The 22,542-nt window shown below is 39.0% G+C and overlaps 1 protein-coding gene and 1 long non-coding RNA gene across 7 annotated transcripts in view; one reads left to right on the top strand and one right to left on the bottom strand.

Annotated features, from left to right (window-relative positions):
* The window catches only part of palm2 (paralemmin 2), a 170,661-nt gene that overhangs the window by 100,338 nt on the left and 47,781 nt on the right, over window positions 1-22,542 (top strand). For 5 of the 6 annotated variants that reach the window (NM_001371531.1, XM_031896809.1, XM_031896811.1 and 2 more), the window contains 1 exon segment: window positions 7,251-7,324. In NM_001371531.1, the coding sequence (NP_001358460.1) occupies window positions 7,251-7,324 (74 nt within the window). 6 annotated transcript variants of the gene reach the window in all.
* Window positions 1-22,542, bottom strand: part of LOC105945455 — a 151,821-nt gene that overhangs the window by 98,087 nt on the left and 31,192 nt on the right. The window lies entirely within an intron of this gene.

Raw genomic sequence — 22,542 nt, 5'->3', positions numbered from 1 at the left:
ACATTTTCCCATCTGACATTAATAATGATTCAACCGTATCTAAATGTCTGTAAAATATTTTTATGGAAAGGAAATACCCAGGTTCTGAATCCTTAGGCCTGAATTCATTTTTTTCAGTTTGTTTTGAAGATTAAACAGGGTACAAAATGGTATATCAGAAAGTATAACTTACCCGCTCTGTTTCCTGGAATTATTATGTATTAAGCTGTGTAGAATCATTCCTGGTGTCACTAAATCTGAGAAGATTACTGTTTTTAATTATCTTACTATGTTATGAATTTAGCCCATTCATTCCTAGGGGCCATAACATTACTTGAGTTTAACAGAGCCTGGAATACTAGTTTTTTATGGGAGGCCTAATATGTATGAAATCCATTCATGCATATACTGTGGAACACTGGTGTCTCTGATCTGCCTAGTACCTAGCACAGTGAAAGCAAATATCAGACTGGCTGTTTCTAGTTCCAGTGTTGCTTCAACAAAGATTGCAGTAATATGTCCAAAAAAGAACCATGAGATTTAAACACAAGATATTACTGTATATATACAGTGAAGCCACCCCTGTATTTACAGCCAGGTGTTCCACAAGAAAAGCATAATTGTAGGAGCAATACTGGGTTTCCTTCCCAGTATTCCTGTTGTTAAATAGCCAGGGTGTTTCAATAATTTCAGTTCCTTTGGCAAGCAATCGTGCTACAGGGGAGAGGTAGTAAGAGGTTATCACTACAGACAACCTATAGACAATACATTTGCTTGTTTAGTTTATAACACATTTCCCCTGATGCTAGGATTTAAGGCAATTGTCAAACTTACAGTTCTCTGCTAATAAACTAATGATGGAGAGGAGAGAGATTTCAGTAAAGGCATCGCGCTACTGCAGTAAATAGGTGAACAATATTTGTAAAAGCTTAGTATAAGAATGAATTTGTGCAGAAAAGGCAAAAGTAAAAGAAGAGAAGGCAAAATTAAAATGGTATTTGGAGAACTTTACTAAGTAAACAATCAGAGACAACATATTTAATGGTTGTACAGCATAGAAAATGTTAGAATTTTCTACTGCAGGTTTTCTTTTTCAGGGTATGAGAATTAGCTGTGTGACCCAAAAAATGGTTTGGAATAAATAATATACCTTACTTACTGTATTTACTTTTGTGTCTATTGTATGGAGAAATTTCACTCTATTAAAAGGGACCACTAAACAGCATAGGGATCTATGTTGTATGATTACCCAATAGAAATATAGAAATTGCCTTATTTGCTTAGTAACTGGAACTGTGGGGCTTTTTAAATTGACAGGTGGATGTTATATACCCCAAAATACCTAAAGAATGACAAAGTGAAACCAATACAACTCAGACAATCAAGTATCTGCCTCACTTTTTAAACAGATCTTTAGTTTTTGTTAATGTAGAATCATTAGACTTTTGTTTTTCAAAATAATTGCTTTTAGGCTGATTGTATCATTTTTCGGCACCTTCCCCAAAGTGAACCTTTTAAATGAAATACATTGGTATAACTGAAAGGTTGGTATGTTGTTTTGTACTAGTCAGCTCTGCCCACCTATTGTCTGCTCTCTGAAATAAACACCAGTTAAATGGAAACTAAAATGTCATCAAAATGTCTCACAAAGATGTAAACAGGAGTGCATCCAAAGCATTTGTGTATAAATGCTGATGTGGTTTATTATGCAGCCAGCTGAATGACTGAGCTAGGGGAATCTAGTACAATTACAGACTAAGCCTTAAATATGTAAATATGTACAAGTTTTTTGTTTGTTTTATTTTTTTTTTTTGCTCTCATTCACATAAGATTATTTTTTGACAGTTATTTTCCTCTTGGTTGGTTTGTGTTTTTCTTTCCCAATTTATTATAGGATTATTATATCTGATTTGGTCTTCAAAGCAGACATCTGATTGGCTGCAGCTAGCTACCTGGAGTTAGGGTCGGACTAGGGGCCCCCCACAACCCCCTGCACACACGCACCACCCCTCCCCGCCCTCCAAGTGCACATATCTGAAACTTACCTAGGTGGGGTTGGGGGACAAAGGTAAGCGGGGGTGAGCCTGTGCGGATCTGCATCGGCAGGGCCCACCAGATTGTTTGCCGGTGTCCCACCAGCCTAGCTGACCCTGCCTGGAGCACATTATTCTGTTATCCCTCTTTCTTATCTCTGAGATAGAGCAGTGATCCCCAACATGCTGCTCACCACCCCCCTTGATGTTGCTCCCAGGGCCTCAAAGTAGGTGCTCATTTATTCATTTTTGGCTTGGATGCAAATTTAAGTTTTGGAAGCACAGAGATACACTTTCACTCCAAGCAAAGCCTTCTGCTACCAAATAGCCAATCACAGTCCTTATTTGACATCACCAAAGAACTTTTTTCATGCTAGTGTGGCTCCTCAACACTTTTTTACATCTGAGTGTGGCTCATCTCATGGGTAAAAAAGGTTGGGGATCCCTAATATAGAGTAACAGAGGTAATTCTTTTGGGCAAACTGTTTGGAGTTTTAGTGAGTGGACATACATATATTCTCTTGGGGTGCTTTGGCTTATATAGAAAACATTTATATGTATGAAAATGTTTCTAATGGGAAATGCAGTGTTATAGCGCATATAGTGCTATTCTTTTTTTTTAACAGGTTTTTATTTTAACAGGGTAGGGGGTAGGGAAAATATTTACATCAGGTCAGCTACAGTACATATTCATTACAATTGTAAATAGCAGTCAACAGAATGGTATAAGCAGCAACATCAATGCATAGCATTACAGTAGTAGTTTGGCCTGAAGTTCAAATTCAATGGGGTCCCTCTAATTCGTTGCTAATGACCAGTTCTCCCATATTTTCTCATATTTACAGGGGCAGCCTCTCAATAGATATGTTAATTGAATTAATGGGAGTCTAGAACTGATTGAGGCTAACCATTACCTTAGTGTGGGGGTGTTGGGAGACATCCAACTAGTGACTATAGTTTTTCATAAATAGAAGGGTTCTCTAAAGGTCTCTCTGGTGGTAGAACCCAGGAGGCAGACTTCTGGTGTAAATATTTTGGGAAAGCCTGCTTTGTCTTGTATATACACTGTGACTTCTTTCCAGAACCTGGCTATTTGTGGGCATAAACATACCATATGGATAAAGCTGGCATTTTGCTCTCCACATTTGGGGCATCTGTAGGTTTGGGTATTGTCCATTCGGCTGAGAGTGAGTGGGGTGATATATAGCTAGTGTAGTAACTCAGATTGTATCAGCCTATCCCTGGTTGCCATTAGATATTGATAAGCTTTAGCTGTTCCTTCTTCCCACTCCTCCTCAGATAGGTTTGTGTGTTCCCTTTTCCATTTGTCATATGCAGACTTAAAGGGTGAGGGGGTGGAGGCTAGAAGGTTGGCATAGAGGTTCACTATTAGCTTTTTTTTGGGGACTTGGTTCTTAGGGCAGCTTCAGTAGCGGGGATAGCCAATTCTGTGGTGGGGAATTGTGCCTTAAGGGCATGTCAGAGTTGCGTATAGGAGAATACTGGAATGGTCTCCTCCAGGTTGCGGTCTATCAGTTGGTCTCTGGTAATTATAGCGTTGCTATGGATAACATCCCCGAGGGTTCTTACCCTGACTCTAGGCCACCTCATGTATGCAATCAGGCTTTGAAGGTGGGGTAGATGGGAATTGCCCAATAGGGGTAGTCCTGGTGACATAATAGGTGGTTGTATGTGGGCTCTTAGAATTGCACTTATCTACACTTTGTACAGGGTTGTAATGACAGGGTTTCTGGTGGGAGTGTGGACAGTTTCCTATATGGGATGTATTAGAGGGTATACACTGATCCAGCTATAGTGGCCTGTAGAAGCATGTTGGGAGTATTAGGATCAGGGTGAAACCACCAGTGGATATAATATAATTGGCTAGTTAGGTAATATAGATAAAGATCTGGATATCCCAGGCCTCCTTCCACAATGGATGCTTTTAAATTTAGAGAGTGCGAAGCAGGGTGCTCTTTTTGCCCAGACGAAGATGGATTGTATACTTTCTATCTTTTTAAGTACTTAGTATGACAACTGGAGAATTATTTAATACTGTATATACAAGAATTTGTTTCTGCCCCATATAGTCAAGAACAGGTTGGACCAGTTGTCCAGGGTGGTCATGAGCCAGTCAATCAGTGGAGTGAGGATGGTAGTCGGAGGTAGTCTGACTGTAATGACTGCACTGGGTCTGCTAGATAGAGCAGGATATCATCCGCGTATAGGGATATGCGTTCCTCCAGCTCTCCTAGTCTAAGTCCCTTAATGTTAGGGGAATTGCAGATCTGGATCGCCAGGGGCTCCATGGCTAAGGCGAACAATAGTGGTGAGAGAGGGCACCCCTGTCTCATTCCCCTTGTTAGGGAGAATTGTTGGGAGATAATATTGTTAACTTTTACCTGTGCCACCGGGGCTCGATACAGGAGTTTTGCATATAGTGCTATTCTTAAGCATTCTTTAACATATTTAGCAGGGGAGTACAACAACCTGAGGTTAATGACAAAGATGCTCAGTTGCTTAGGGCAGGGGTAAACAGGGTGATTAATCGCACCGCGACAAATCTCCATTGTCGCGAGGGACTAATCTCCCCACAATGCCATCCCGGCATTGTGCCACCGGCTAGAATGTAAATCGCTGGTGGGATGGAATACACGGCGCCGCAATTTGCCGAAATTGCAGCGTATGCCATCCCACCGGCGATTGGGATGGCATTGCGCGGAGATTAGTCGCCTGCGACAATGCAGATTTGTCGCACGACGACTAATCTTCCCGTGTATCACTGCCCTTAAGTTAAGTTGACTGTAGCAACTAATTAGCAATTACATATGAACAGTCTACTACAAGTTAGAATTTAAAAACAAAGACTTGGTAGGTTGCTATTGGCGATTGCACTTGTAAAATTTAGCCCTTATGTTCATATCTGCCCAAGCCTCTTTACTACTTTCACTACTGCTTTACAATTTCCTACTTTTCCTGAATGTATTTCTGCAAAATTAGTTGAGGAGCAGCGTCTCTGCACTGAATCTTTATCAACTATTCTCCTGCTAAGTATTATCTATGGTTATAAATAAGTGATGTGGGATCATACAGATTATTTGGGGCAACATTCAGTTCAATAAGAAACTCTTATCTCATGGCCTATCACATGAAAAGTCCACTGAAGTCTATGGGAAAACCTGTGACTGAACTGAAGTTGCTTATCTTACCCAAAGGCCAAGTTTCAATGAGAAAAAAAAGTTGTGTCTAATTTAGGGGTCCCCAACCTTTCTGACCCGTGAGCTACATTTAATTTTAAAAAGATTTGGGGAGCAACACAAGCATTCAAAAAGTTCCTGGGGGTGCCAAATAAGGGCCGTGATTGGCTATTTGGTAGCCCCGATGTTGACTGGCAGCCTACAGAAGGCTCAGTTTGACAGTACACCTGGTTTTATGCAACCAAAACTTGCAATCCAAGCCAGGAATTTAAAAATAAGCCCCTGCTTTGAGGCCACTGGGAGCAACATCCAAGGAGTCAGTGAGCAAGATGTTGCTCATGAGCCACTGGTTGGGGATCACTGGTCTAATTGTTTAGCATGTGGAAACTCAATTAAAGCCTATGAGGAAATCTGAAATGAACTTAAGAGATATGATGTTCTTATCAAATTGAATATGGTCCTATTAAGCAGGTTCAGTTTGATGAGAAAAACATATTTCGGTTTATTTCATGAAAAATCAACAATCGACTATGGGCAGATTGTGCACATGCACAGTGCATGCATGCACCTAAATAAGTTTATTAAAGAAATGTGAGCACTACAGGCCACATGATTTCAGTGCTAGTGAGAAAGCAGGACATCAAGACATGTCTAATTCCATAGACAACATGAAACAAGAAGGGAAAGCATGCTTTTACTTTGTGGGCTATGGTTTATTAATTGCAAAAAATGTTAGCACAAGCTTTCGGCGCAATCCCCTAAGTGAGATGGAATTACACTTGATGAAGAGGGTTGCTCTGTAAGCATGTGCTTAAATTTTCTGCAATTAATAAATAAATATATATATATATATTGTATCTTTAGAAAGGCTCTAGGCCAGAGCCGAAACGTTGATCAGATGGCAATGTTGGAATAAAGACTGAATTTCCTATGAAAACACCCTGGAGTGTGCTTATAATTTCTTTGAATTTATATATATATATATATATATATATATATATATATATATATATATATGTGTATATTGTAACAGTCTTTCATTTAATTAAAAGTTAATGATGATTTAGTATGTTCTTCTACAAGGTCTTCTACAGCACTTCTAGTTGAGCGCTCTCACAAGATGGCAAGAGTCCCAAGGGTTGTGTGTGCTGGATTTGCTTGGAAGGGTTGAACTTGATGGACTCTGGTCTTTTTTCAACCCTATGTAACTATTTTTCTAAGAGAGTGCCTACCAATTGGGTGCATCTGTCGTTACTGAATAGCTAATGTTGTGCCACCAGGTTTCTGTGCTAAAGAAAGAACTGTGCCAGAGCTGTGACAGAATATATGAAGGTTAAGGGCTCTGGCACACGGGGAGATTAGTCGCCTGCAACAAATCTCCCTGTTCACGGGCGACTAATCTCCCCGAGTTGCCATCACCTGCCATCCCACCGGCGAAAGTGTAAGTCGCTGGTGGGATGACACACAACTCGTTGGCGACTAATCTCCCTGTGTGCCAGAGCCCTAAAAGAAAAAAACAATTGAGAGCCAGGTATTAGATATGTTATCTGGAAATCCATTATCCTAGTGCTGAATTACAGACCAGCCATCTCCAATAGGTTCCAGTTTAATCAAATTAATCAATAATATAAGATATAATTAATCCTTATTGTTGGCAAAATAATCCTATTGGGTTTATTTAATTTTTAAATGATTTTATGATTTAATACACAAAATAGGGAGATCCAAACTATGGAAAAATCCAGAAAACCCCAGGTCTTGAGCATTCTGGATAACAGGTCCCATACCTGTACTCAACCATACCTACAAAAATATATTTTTTCTCTTTGGATACAGAACTTTGCTTTTAATTCTACCTAAAATGACAATGTCTAATGCATTCCATTCTGCCCCCACAACATCCATAGGTACTTAATAAAAGTTGCTATTCACATGAAGGTGTGACCAAAGAATCTACAAAAGAGTTATCTAGACAGGTGTATGAAACACTGTATGCAACACATTTCACACATTTAAATGTCTCTTTTTATGCACTGTGTAGATGTAAAGAAGAAAACTGTACAGTTTAAAGACCCAAATGACTATGAACCAGGAGGAAGCCTCTCACAGCTTGATGTAAGTACACATTTCACCAATTCTACATTATCCTTGTTGCTTATTCGTCAGTTGAAAGGTTTAAAAGGTTTCTGTTAATCCTGAGCCTTGACATCCATTTTCCTATAATACATTCTTGTATAATCTTCTGAGCATAGTAAGGCATACACTATAAGATCCGCTCGCTTGGCGATGTCGCCAAGCGAGCAGATCTTCACCCAATATCCCCACCTACGGGTGGGCGATATCGGGTAGCAAGTGGCTTTAAAAAAAATAATCTGATCGTTTGGCCCTGGGGCCAAACGATCGGATTACATTTGCGGCCATGGGGCAGTCGGTTCGGGGACCGCATCAACGAGCCGTTGCGGTCCCCGATCCGACTGGATTTTCTAACCTGGCCGATCAAGATCTGGCCAATTTCAGGCCAGATTTCGGTCGGCCAGGCCGCTCGGTTCTGCCCATACACGGGCCGATTAGCTGTCGAGGGACCGGTGTATGGGGGCCTTTACTCAGTTCCTTTAAGTAATCTTTCTTTTTGCGTTTTACCTACGTATTGTGTATATCTCCTCCATAGCCTGTGTGTGTCCCAAATAAGTTACGTTCAGTCAGCCTGTAATCATGCATTCTCCGCATGCTACTGTGCATTGCTATTATTTTGTTTAGGAATCCACTGATTTTTTTAATCTACTGTATCCAAGAAACCTTGCAAAACCCAAAAGCGCATGGAGAATTTTTTGGGTGGTGCTTTTAAAGTACTTTAATACTGTTGGGCACACAGTCAAGAAAAGGGGTAGGCACCCTTTGGAAGAAACAGGTACACATACTTGTCTTGTTACCATTTATGTAGGTAGAGAAGGGTTGGGGGTCATTGGACACCCATCTCATGAAAATACATGGTGTATATCCTTTGGCAAGGATGCAGGGGTATTTTTATGAAAGCCCTAAAGGGTAATTGGTAGTGCACACAACTTAATTTATAAACATGATTTGGTGGTGGTGGGGGTCAATGCATAAGCACTGTGCCCAACAGCTATAAAGAGTGTGTCTGGGATGTGTGTTTGAGTATTGGCCACCCCTTATTTTTTCCCATATTTTTGTTTTTCGACTAGGTATGGATTGAGAACAATAGGGCTTATTGGGTCCCATAGAATTGTTTGGCCAGATCCCTCTGCACAGCATTTACTTGGAGGGTCCACCACATTTATTTTTCTATTCCTTGGGGCAATTACATTTCTGTCTTTTTTTTTTTGCACTGAAATTACATTACTTCTATAACATCTAAAATTATTGATTGATAGGAATATTTCAAGAACATATAGCTTTTTTACCAAGAAAAGTTGTTTATCCTTCAGCAATGAGAATAGGGAGGAAATTATGGATTTTGACAGGTCTGGAAAAAAAACAGCTGAAGGAAATCATGAAACTTCATAGACAAAATAAAAATTAGCAAAAATATTCAATGTTGAATATATGTTCAATATGAAAAATTGGGCCTACACGGTTTGTGCCTACAAAATATTTTTTTTCTTCTGTCTTTACTCCAACTGTAAATCAAAACTGTACTTTTAAACAAAATGTTTTGGTAAACCATTATGGGCAATGCTGGGTCAAGTAGACAAATCATTGGTTTGCACATATATGCAGGAAAGTACTGTTACATTGTGACACAATTGCTTTCTGCATTGATTAATAACCATAGAAGACATGGTATAAACTCATGACAATAAATAGGTGGCACACATGTCCATGTCAAGGCATACACCATGGCCTTTCACTCACAGGCTATAAGTTTTGTTGCAGTGGATGTGCCATCACAGTATGCTTGGCATACCAGATTAATAGACCAGGACTTGATTAAGTACAGAATGGTAACTACTGGGAGAATGTTAATGACTGGGAAATTCCCATAATGGCACATAAGGGGAATGATCATGTATAACAGAACAAATTGCCCCAGAGCTTTTAGCTTTGATATCTCTATTAATAGCATGTTAGTCTAGACACAGTTTCCATGCAGCTAGGCTCATTCTGTAATGCAGAAATACTTTTTTTTGCAGTCGCTGGAGATTAAATTAGTTTTAGGAACAGATTTGGTATATGTACATTGCCTATGATATGTTAAAAACTTTGTATGTGCTCTTCTGTTTATATTTCTGTTTTCAATATGAATACTAATACTAATGAACAGTTTACTAAACAGTAGAAAGCCTTGTGTAACCTGACCAGCCCTGGAATTTATCCTGCTGTACTGACAACCTCTTTAGCTTGGAACAAACGCAGCCGGATCGCTTTAGAATAAGTGAGAATCCTCTAGCCAGCCCATTCATTTATTTATTAGTCAGACACAGTGGTAGGGAGCTAGTGCAGAGACAGGGAGCTCAATGTCACAGCATTCAGGCTGCTACTGCTGCTGCTTCCTATGCCCACACACTGATCAGCATCCACACCCACTGATGATGGGCTGCAACCAAATAACTCTGTGACTGGAGGAGCTGAAACAACATTAAGTGGAGGGCAGCCTGCTGCTGCAGGACTTGAGGTGTTTTCTGATCACTGTAACTGGAGATCATTATCTACTCTGAAGAGATACGTAAAGGAATAGGCCAACCCTGTGAAGCCAGTGGGCACAGCGAGGACAGAGGTACTGTACTTTTAGCAGACTGCAGTAAGCATCCTGCCGCATCTGCAGCTTTTTGTACCAAAATAATACTGCCAGTGTGTGATTTGCTGGGAATCTGCTGAGCAATGCAAGGAGTGAAATTAAAGAGTGCTGTGGATTTCTACATTATCTCTTAGTAATATAAAACTGTGTTATCTTTGCACTAAATAGTGCTAGAAATTGCCAGTAATACCAGGTAAAGTAGTTTTGAAATTCTTGCACATGCTTTTAACTTGCAAATCTATTAAAATCCAGCAAACGTATGCATCTAAATGATAAGAATTAATGTATATCTGTGCATATAAAAACTGTACTCTAAATGACACATTTCAAGTTCACCGTGGTGGGGAGTTTGCGCACTGGGCAGATTTAGATAAGTATTCAAGGACATGTATATCATATGATGATTTCTGGGATTACAGTCAAAAACAAGAATTTTGTGCTGTGTCGGATATAAGCTCATGATTAATAGCTTAAAATAAAAGCAGTATTGCAGGCTATGGACAGCGTTCTGTGGCAGAAAGCAGCAATGGTTTGCTGTTTCAGAAGAAAAGATGAGAATGTATCACAAGTTCACAGAGGTTGACTGAAGGACTTGTTCTGAAAGCAGCACTAAGCAGAATGACATATTTTTTCCTTACGTTTGGTCTCGGGAATGTATTGAAACGCTTCTGCATGTGTGAAAGACATACTTTCTATAGGTGTTATTATTACTTTTGGAATTGGTTTATAACAATGTACTGAGGATTTTAACATATAGTGGTAACAATCACTGGAGCTGATGAGTTCTCATTATATTTCTGTGTCTAAAAACATTTTAATTCTTTATATGAATTCAGAGTTATTGTTTGAGGTGACTTTAAATATATTTGGGGTACCCCTGGAACTTTTCTGATTTGATTTGTGTGTGGAAAAGCATTGTACATAAACCACAGATTTGGGGCAGTAACCAGACTAGTGTCTAGTTGCATAATGGTGCAAAATGTGCACCCCATTTTCTACCACCTAGCTTGCCTCCTTACAGAATCCCCTAAGCACCTGCCCCTCCCATCTACATGCAAACCAGACATCCCATGGATTGCCCTAACCCCTACATCCAGCTTGCAACCCACCTCCAGAATGAAGCTGCACTGGGCACTGTGGAGAGAAGGAGATCTTAACAACAGTCTAAATCTCTCATCTAGTCCCCGATGCAGATGTGGATGGAGGCTGGCAAGTCATCCCTAAAATCCTGCCACCCTGTCGTTTTGTATCCATTCCACAAACCTGGGCCTTAAATGGCCCCTATTTGCTCCTAACTTAGTCATGAGAATTGTGTTTGGAGCTAGACTGACATGCAGATTGTTCTGGTAGTGTTTACTAGCAGGCAGCTGACTGGGGTGTTTTGAAGCTGTACTCAGTATGATGACCAAAATACTTCTGAAATTAGTTCAGATTTTTCCTGATCATTTGTGTGTCTGATGTAGGTAAGCACAGTTGATTTTGTCTATGAAGATTTTCATTCATCCAGGTCATGGTATATCTAGTATAAATAAATTTAAAGCAACTGGACTTGTTAAGTAATCATTGAAGACGTTTCACTACTCATCCGAGCAGCTTCTTCAGTTCAACAGTTGATTTTGCAGACACAATTTTAAGTATTTTTTTAGCCTTTACCTGCTGGCTGGCAAAAGGTGAATGCTGCTGTACAGAACTACATGCTAACTAGTGCTACCAGGACACATGTATGTCATAGAGGTCTGAATCTCCTGCTTATTTGACCTTATGAAGAACAGTTGGACTTCACCTGTTTTTTCCTGTTTGTTCATGCTTCTCAATTTTCTTGCACACTAGTAATCTATAAAGCTAATTATTGACGTGGCTGCCATTAATTGGACAGAAACTGTATCCATTTGAGATTGAAAGCAGCCTGGGGGCTGAAAAATACTTGTGTTTGCAATCTGGAAGTGCCCATATTTTCCTGGTGCAGCCATCTTTCTTGTGACCAGAATGAAATTGTAATTAAAACATCAAGCATATTGGTTGCATGCCAGGCGATGGTCTTTATTCTGCACTAAAGATTTTATTCAGAATATACTTACTTTTACATTAACTGAATATACAAAAATAGGAAAACACAGATGTGGTAGTTGCCAAAGCATGGGAATGCATTGGACTTGCTCATAGCTTCAGTGGGCATATGAGCATCTGCGTATATATATATATATATATATATATATATATATATATATATATATATATATATATATATATATATATAAAATGAAAAACCGAAGCTTCAGTGAATCTTAATCTGAAAAAAGCTTTCAACTGAATGGTTTTGTACTGGACAGTGTTTTCCATGCTTCCCTTCTAAGCAAGTAGCAAACTCCTATTAAACAGAGATTTAGGGTACATATTGATGTGTACCAATTTATTATAGATCTCACTTCTTAGATTGTGTTACTGTTGGTGGTATGGGGTTAGCTTGAATAAAAATTGTATACATAAAATATATTGTGGTTTGGGCCCTATGCCATACCTGAAATTGCCCCATTTACTAACTGGCAGGGGCCTTTTTAGTTGATTATTGACAAAAATGCAGACAAGCCTGTTTTCTGTCAAGAATATATAAAAATTTTCATGTAATTCTAAGGTCAAAGACAAAACTAGTTGGGTCTAAGAAAACAGGAAATAAATTAGTCACATGACTAACTGGAAGTCCACTTCTCCACACAGGTGTACATTACCTCTCCATTCTTTCCTACTCCATGTTACTTGCAGGTATAGATACAGTTTAAATTTATAACTATAAGGATCCAGGTGCATGTTGCACAATAATATTGTTTCAGAAAGAGTAGTTGTATTTTTTGCGTTGTGGAACATTGTCAGTATTGTGTATATTGGGGGACAATGTAAAATCTAGTTAACCTGTACAGCTGTAGGATATAGTATACTGAAAGCAATCATCTGGTTGCTATGGGTTACCTGACCAGAGCAAACATTTCTCTTGTTACTAAATAACTCATTTTGTGATGAATATGAATTTATCATTGGTGGCTGTGGTAATTTAACAAAGAAAAAATAACTAAAAAAAAACTTGATGCTAGCATACAGGAATAAGATCGCTTACTCAGGAACCTGTTATCCAGAAAGCTACAGATTATGGGATGTCATCTCCCATTTTAATCAAGTAATTCACATTTCGAAAAATGATTTACTTATTTCTTTGTAAAAATAAAACAGTACCTTATACTTGATCCCAACTAAGATACATTTAATCCTTTGGATGTTTAAGTGATTTTTAGTAGACTTCAGATATGGAGATTCAAATTACAGAAAGATCCCTTATCTGGAAAACCGCAGGTCCTGAGCATTCTGGTTTCATTCCTGTATTTACTTAGTTAATTGTTCTTTAAATGGAAGCAGGGGTGTAATATACTCCTCCATGGCTATTCTGCAAAAAATATTTTGCCCTTACACACTTGTATATATACTTTTAAACCAGTCAGTGCAGACTTGAGATGGGGTAAGACACCTGGTTTTTGCTTTAAAGAAGAACTATAGCCTATATAAAGAATGTTATACATTGTTTTGCGTTTCTGTACAAGCCCGAGGTGACCACAACCCTTTAGCAAGGAAGATTTGTGCCTCCAAAGATGCCCCAGTAGCTCCCCATCATCTTTTCTGCTGATTCCCTGCACATGCTCTGTGCTGCTGTCACTGAGCTTAGGGACTGACTCACAATATACTGCATTAATAGAGTATAAATGTAACAGTAAAAGGCTGATTAGTAATTCATTCAGATTCACATTAAATGACAGATCTAAAACCAGGGCAGCTGCATCAGAACTGAATAATTAGCCCTGTAGCATCAGCTTATATGACAGACAACCCTCATTTTCTGCTTGATAATTTGCAAAGACCCCTAAGCTCAGCTTCTCAACAGATGCTCAGACCACACTGAGCATGTGCACTGTCCTGGACAGTTCCAGGGGGGGAACAGAATCCAAGATGGGGAGCTCCTGTGACAAATGTAATGACCTATCATTACTACTATAGAGTTTCTGAAACTTTAAGCCAGTGCAGTCAGTTTATAATATAACATATGACATTTCTAGCCATATTCATTTTTAGGGTTTAGTTCTCCTTTAAATGATGCTTTATGCATTAAACGTACTTCTATCAACATGCACTCCTTGCACTTCCCTTGTAGGTAAAAAACATGGAGATTGTGTCCAAAAGGGCACAGTGAGTAAATAACCCTGTAAAGGCTTGTGCTAACCCTATCCCTACACCACTATAGAAGGTTTGGAGAAGATCTGGGAAGTTTAAAATACTTCCTATTACTAAGTACAATCCATACATATACTCAGGGCCACAATCAATAACCATGGAGCACTAAACAACTAGGTTAGCAGGGACCCCCCCCCCCCACACACACACACACTAAAATAATTACCCTATCGGCCATCATCAGAGAAAAAACTGCCCTTTACAAAAGTTATACCCCTGATCTGTAACACCAAACTCCATTATGCCAAACCTTGCCTATGACCTGCTCAAACCCCGCTCATGACCCACAAACTCCGCCCCTTTGGGCCACTAGGCCCAACTGAGGTACCCACTCTCCCTCATTGATGGGACCTGTTCAGGAGCAAATTAATATTAATGGTGGATTGAGAAAGAGAATCTATAAGTTATATCCCACTGGTAGGTCCTGAAGCAGTATACATTCAAGTAACAAAGTATTTCAGTGAAATAAACAAACCATTTATTGGCTCAAAATTAAACAAACAATTAAAAAATAAGCAGTAAACATACTATACCAAACAATGGATAGGTGCATCCCAGTGCCTCATGGTACCCACTTTCCTAACGCGTTTCGCACCATTGGGTGCTTGATCAGAGGAATACCTGTACAGGAGATGATCTTCCCGTAATTTGGAGCTTTCTGCATAATGGGTTTACAGATAATGGATCCTAGACCTATACTATATCATCTAATGAATACACTGTTTCAGTATTGCTGAACAGGGGTTTTGGAGTTTCGTATGTGTAAGTTTCATAACTTGATCACTATTAAAATGGCAAGCGGTTTCATTCGAACTGAGATATACATTGCATTTTATGGTAAGACCATAAATAGGAACTTGCAGTGCTGGGATAAATATTACAAGATTTTAGACATTGTTTTATCACAAACAGAGAGAATCATCTTTAAACTAGCTTTAAAATGCCAGTTACTATGTGTTAACACCCAGTTAGGGGCTAATTTCACTGGATGTATTGCCTGTTTAAGTGTACCACCTATAGAGATTGAGCACAATGCTGTTCTTGTACAGTGTGCCTGCTGTGTGTTTTTACAGCATGGCTTCACTCAGAACATATTAGAGGATAAGAATAGTCTCAATGTGTCTATTCCTGCTAAAACATTTTATAAATGCATAGGAGGCAGATCTACTCAAGTAATGTGTTTTCATAGTAGTATGGCTATTTAGAATTATATATGCTATGTCCTTTGAATTATTCATAATAACAAGTCCATTTACCATTTTCAGCAAAAACTTATTTGAAAAGTCCTAATTAGGATGAATTAATTGCATTCTTGTTGACAACTAGCTGAAAAGAAGTCTTCTGTTGATTCGTTTGTTCCACTTTTGAGAAAGAAACTGAGAGATTCATGTATTTTTAAGGAAAACAAATGGAAATACATGTTATAGCCATAAATAAAACATTTAAGTTAAAAACTTACAATAGGATTCCTTGAAAAGATTCTTCTCTACAAAACAGCAGCTAAGAAGTAAAGTAAAAAAGATATTTTGTTCCTAAAAAGACATTATTGAGGTTTAGCTTTAGTTACCCTTAGTAAATAAGATGCAATATGTCAGAATATATCAGGGCAAATTTAATTTCTCTGTAAGGCTTTGGCCAATAATGAGGAACAATTAAAGTTTAAATTTGTGCCCAAGGATTCCTCCATACGCATATTTTATAGATATCAATAGTATAATAGCATTTTTGAAAGGCATATAGCCATCCCTTAGGGAGAAATTACAGCTAGAAGCACAAGAAGCAGCAATCCACTTTTAGTCCACTTTAGGTCCCCCTAAACAGCTGATGCTGAAATTCAGTCTGTCTTCGCCAGCTGTCTTGTCTGACTAAGTGAGGCAAGCACTAAGGGACTTTCTCTCTCTATACTTCCCTGAGCACCCACCCCTCTTCATTCACAGACTGGAGGATAGCAAGATGTAATCAACCCACTTTCTCCAGTCTGTAATTTGAGAGAGGCTGGTTGCTGAGACAAGTAGTGAACGGTACTGTGCTGTTTCTCAGTTCCTAAGTCAGTCAAGCTGGTATAGGGTATTAGGTATAGGGCACATGTTGTGTGTAGCATCTGTTTGTGGCTGCAATACAGCCCCATGCAAATCGCTGCCTCAGTTCATTTTAAAGCAGAGCAGGATTACTGCCTCCCTGTCTGCAATGAATTATCATAATAAAATACCCTGCTGACACATTTGTTTTTCTTTAACCAGCAAGATCATTGTTAATGAAAATGGATTACGATCTTCAATATATTTAAGGGTATATAACTGTAATATTTACTAATGAAATGTTTCTCCAGGCTAACTGACTAGGCTGTACTTTCATATTTCAAATGCAAAGGCAGCATAATAATGCTTAATTAAATTCAAGTTTTTAGAGTGTTAAGGCAAAGACAGCGCTGTTGAATATTCTGGCCCCTTCTAAATACTATTATTAAAATTAATAATAATAATAAAATACTCTGCATCTATATATATTTGTATATGAACATGTTGTCAGAACAAAATCTTTTTGGGTCCCCTCTGTTTCCGTAGAATTTACATCAGTATTCATTTTCTCTTTCCCAGTTGATCACATATTCTGTGCACCAAATCTGTTCTGAGCTAACAAATAATTCATTCCCAACTGATCAAATCATATCCTGTGGTGGACATACAAAATATTGTACTTGCTACAATAAGTCTTTAGAGCAGCACATTCCAGGGAATGTGTTGTGGTTGTACAAAATACTTTCTGGACATACAAGGCAAGGGATTGTCAAATTTCCAAGTTTTGGAGGAAATTCCACCCTCCCACTTCCCAGCGACATACCAACATTGATCACTTAGGAACTCTCTTTAGCATTATGCTATGCAGAGCTGTTCAACAACAAAGCAATAACTGGCAGTTAGAGCATAAGTAATAAACATCAAAGTAAGAGATCTTCAAATGAAAAAGATAATATCTATATAATAAAAAGTGTGGCTTTCAGAATTCTAGATGTATATTAAGCAATAGAATGCAACATCACATCTGTATTCCAGAGGTTTCCTCATGGCTTTTGGGCTCTCCCCTATATGTAAGCGTATGTTGCTTTCACCTGCAGGATGTCATGTATCACAGAGTGAATAGTCATGAAGGTATACTGTATCTGTAGGTGTTTTACTAATGCCTTGCCCCCATATATATAATAAAAGGCACTTAGTTTGCCCATGAGCAGTAACCTATATAAACCAATAAGATGTTTGCTATTAAACAGTTGATCAGTAAATTCTACCTGCTGATTGGTTGGCTATTGGTTACTGGTTCTGGGCAAAATTAGTGCCTTTTATTACGTAGCCCTGTAGCTGTGGTGTATTCATAGCCTGGCAGCCGCATCATCAGTGTGTTGTAGAAATAGGGTCACCTAATAGGCAAAGAATTTGACAGACCACAGTACACCCAAACACAACTACACTTTTTGAAAAGTAAACAATTTCAAGCAACTTTGCAATATACGTTAATTAAAAACCATGCAGCCTTTTCATGATTTTAATGTAATAATATGGTTTAGAACAGTTACCTGCATCCTCCAAACCCCACACTCCCCTACACACGCAATGTCAATAAGGAAAGGAACATCACAGTGCACAGCATTGTGGGTTATGTAGTTCCTGCATGCTGTTTTTAAGCTTTGGAGAAGTTGTTACAATTTTTAACATCAATGTTTAAATCCTATCACCCCTGCCAGGATTTCAAATGATGCAGAAAGAGAAGAACTGCTTTGCAGCTGGATTTCAGCCTATAAAATCGTATTTATTCATACTTTTGAAGGAACACATTACAGTGATAGGTTATATGTTATATGTTAGGGATTTTTATGTTGTGTTGGGCTCTTTAACACATTTTGGTTCAGTAGCTGGCATTCCCCTTTAACAACAGTGGACATATTTGTACCAGTACAGTTACCCATAGCAACCAATAAGTCACTGTTAAGCCAGCTGCAGGTAGAACAATAAATGCTAAAATTAAATTTCTGGCCATGGGTTACAGCTCAGGTGCACATTTTACAGTGCTGGTAAAGCATCCTAGTGTAAAAAATAGAATCTTTGCTGCAGATACAAAACTGTGTTGTTTCCTGTGTGGGTATAAAAAATACTGTAACAAATGTGAGCATCTGTAACGGATATTGTACATGTGTGACATGACTTGTTTTGAGCTTTGTGATTCAGCCACAATATCATGATTTACTGAGGAAATCACACAGTTGTTTGTAATTTAGAAAGTCCTGATTTGAGATCAAAGTGAATATTAGTCTGAATTAAATTGTGAGGAAGTGATTTAACCAGATTTACTTTTGATGTTCTTTGTCTCATGGCACGCAGGCATTTAAAATTGGAGACATCTCAAGAATCATAGTCAGTACTGGTGGCTACTAGTGTGTCTCCAAGACTTACATATTATATATATAGTGCTTAAAGAAATAGTCACGGGAAACCATTTTTTTCTTCAAAATGCATTAGTTAATAGGGCTTCTCCAGCAGAATCCTGCATTAAAAATCATTTTTAAAAAACACAGACAGGTTTTTTAAATTCCCACATGAGGCTAGTAATATTCTTTATTTCCCAGAGTACCACAGCCATGTGACCTGTGCAATGACCAGCTTCAGTCACACTTTACTGCTGAGCTGCAAGTCGGAGTGATATCACCTCCTCCCTTTCCCCCACCCCAGCAGCCCCCCACCAGCAGCCGATCAGTAGAACAGTGGGAAGGTAGCAAGATAGCAGCTCCCAGTAGATATCAGAATAGTACCCAGTCAAGTACCCAAGTTCGGCTTGTGACTCCTCCACTTACATGGGAGTAGGAGAAAGAATAGATTACCTGAAAGCAGTTCTAATGTGTAGCTCAGACTCAGGCACAATGCACTGAGAAACTTTGCTGCTCGCACCTATCCCTTGCCACTCGCCCCCTCTTACCCAACAGCTTCCTACTCCCGGTTCTGTTCTAAAGTAATCTCTTCCACTGGGCAGGTGGGAAATTCAAATGCCTGTCAAAATCTCCTGCCCAGTCCCCAGTGGAGATGCGACCAGTGGGTGGAATTCCGTCCCCCCGATCTTTGCTGCCCTAGGCCCAGGCCTTTGTGGTCTGTCCACAAATCCGGGCCTGACTTTGTAACTTCCTGCCCTAAATGTTCTTAACACAGAAGTAAAAGTGGCTGCATTTAGTGAAAAAGAGACATTGGTTATATCATGCATACACTGATGCAAGGCATTTTTCACTCCCATACTGCATACTTATATTTCCTATCTAAGTGAAGCAACTGTTTCAAATAGAGTGAAAAAATATACAGTTACAATGCTAATAACATGAGAGAGTAGAAAACATATTTTGCTTGTTACGGTATGACTAAGAAATAATTAATGTCTACACCCAGTTAATGAGATTATCATACTGCCAAACACTGACTGTGCAAATTAATGATATTATTGAACCATTTATTCTAGGAATTATAGCAAGATGTCTGATACACCTTATTACATCTGTAATTTACCTTACAATTAATTTCTGCCCTGACACAATACTGAACAGTCTGAGTATAAGTAAACAACTTTGCAAGCAGTGGTATTTACTAATAGATTGTGGTCACCTATGTAGATACAAAAAAAGAACTTGGAACTCCCATGTGGGATTAACACAATGCATTTGTTGCTCCTGGTATTTAAATAAGATAAATTCCATGCTGTGTGCAGATTGTATGGCCCTTTGTTTGGTGTTACAGTTAAACACTAAAAAGGTTCCTTCCTTCCTCATTTAAGTATTTCAAGTATGAGAATTGTTTTTAAGATGAGAAGGAAACTTTAATTTCTTTCTGTGGTAAAAACGATAGGTTTACTTTGGCTTAGAATATTATTTAAGAAGAAGGATAACATAAGGAAATGGTAGGGAAAGGATACAAGTCAATGGGGCACATTTACTAACCCACGAATGGGCCGAATGCGTCCGATTGCGTTTTTTTCGTAATGATCGGTAATTTTGCGATTTTTTTCGGCGTCTTTACGATTTTTGCGTAAAAATGTGAGTTTTTCGGCGTCTTTACGATTTTTGCGTAAAAACGCGAGTTTTTCGTAGCCATTACGAAAGTTGCGCAAAGTTGCGATTTTTTCGTAGCGTTAAAACTTGCGCGAAACGTCGCGCCTTTTAAGTTTTAACGCTACGAAAAAGGCGCGACTTTGCGCGCAAGTGTTAACGCTACGAAAAAATCGCAACTTTGCGCAACTTTCGTAATGGCTACGAAAAACTCGCGTTTTTACGCAAAAATCATAAAGACGCCGAAAAACTCGCGTTTTTACGCAAAAATCGTAAAGACGCCGAAAAAATCGCAAAAAATACGAAAAAGTCGCAAAATGTTCGTTTCCAATCGGAATTTTTCCAATTCGGCTTCGAAATCGTGTCTTAGTAAATCAGCCCCAATAAGTCAACATCGATTTATTCAAAAAACAGATTGATTTGGTGAGAAATCTTGAGACTCAAAACACAGTGAAGACCAACACAGTCCTATATGCTTCTTTCTGTCTAGCTGAGACAACCATTAAATGGCTCATTAAAATTAAGTGTTCATAAAGTATAGTTAGGGTGGTGTTGGTTTAATTATATGATTATGTATAGCTCAGAGTCAGCATTACAACATGGGATCTTCAGTGAGGTGCTGTGAGATGTTTTTTTTAAAAAGCCTTATATAGTGCTTAAAGGAATAGTCACGGGAAACCATTTTTTTCTTCAAAAAACACAGACAGATTTTTTTAAATTCCCACATGGGGCTAGTCATATGCTTTATTTCCCAGGGTACCACAGCCATGTGACCTGTGCAATGACCAACTTCAGTCACACTTTACTGCTGAGCTGCAAGTCGGAGTGATATCCCCTCCTCCCTTCTTCCCCCCCCAGCAGCCCCCCCCAGCAGCCCCCCACCAGCAGCCGATCAGTAGAACAATGGGAAGGGAGCAAGATAGCAGCTCCCAGTAGATATCAGAATAGTACCCAGTCATAAGAAATCCAAGTCCGGATTGCGACTCCTCCACTTACATGGGAGTAGGAGAAAGAATAGATTACCTGAAAGCAGTTCTAATGAGTTTCGCTGGCCCCTTCTGAAAGCTCAGACTCTGGAAACTTTGGAATTAGTCAGGTGGCTCCTCAGATTTAGCACCGACAAGTTGATCTACATGAAAGAACCTTCTAGGAATGTTTGCACTTCTGGGCACATTCACTGCAAAGTACAAATGCAGATGAAACTTGCACCTTTTTAAAGGGAAAATATACTCCCTCATTTTTATATGTCCTTGTTCATTAAAGGTGCATAAACACCAAGAGAGTTTAGGTCCCAGAATCAGCACTTTACAATAGAACAAATAAATGAAGGGATACATTGCACTGTGCAGAGCAATTTGATAAAACTGAATGAGGTTCTGTGTTGAAAAGTCCAATGTTGTCCACTTTGATAGAAATAATAATGTTTTAATAGGCTTTTTTAAACCCATCTTCACTATGTAACTTCAATGTGAATTGGCCTCAGTTGTGCTGATTTTCTGAGCCCAGCTGCCATTACTTCCGGCGTTTGCTGTCAAAATGAAGTGCGCTAATTTTTTTAGCACAGGTATGCTCGATCTATTGATGCAGGTGTTAGTAATTCTTGAAACTAGCACCATCTCTGGGTGGCGGTGGCACCAGGTTTCTCCTGTGTCTATAGGTGCACTGCGCTTAATCGCTTAATTCAGGAGAGGCAGGACCGAGCTGAGCACAAGTACTTTTTCAATGCGGGTTAATTTGTGAAACTGCACGTGAGGTTGTAAAGAACCCCTATATCAGGGGTGCCCAGACTTTGTCACCCTGTGATCTACTCTTGCCACCTGGCCTCCGTCATGAGATCTACCACAGTTAAAATAGTGTGACGTCTATCATTTGGTGCAATAAGCAAGAAAAAATATCGATGTTTTACAAATACACATAGCAATATATAAATGCAGTGCAAGTTTCACATTTAATGCCCACATAACATTATTCAAGTGCAAACTTCAAGTTTTATGTGAAAGGATTGTAGTAGTTTTTACTTCCCTTCTTCATGGCGCACTTTGTAGTCTGCACACAGAAACATATATAAAGTGGGAACAAATACTGTATATACTGCGGCCCGGTAGGATGAAACTAGCAGCCGCACTCAAAAGCTCCAGTATACTGGGGGGGGGGTGAAGAAGTGTCAGGATGTCATTTGACCAAAAGTCAAGTGATAATAAGGGGCACATTTACTAACATTTGTAAAAT

This window comes from Xenopus tropicalis, chromosome 1, assembly GCF_000004195.4.
Source record: "Xenopus tropicalis strain Nigerian chromosome 1, UCB_Xtro_10.0, whole genome shotgun sequence".
Classification (NCBI taxonomy): Eukaryota; Metazoa; Chordata; class Amphibia; order Anura; family Pipidae; genus Xenopus; species Xenopus tropicalis.
Note: the sequence above shows the minus strand (reverse complement) of the source record. Positions and strands in the feature narration are given on the sequence as shown.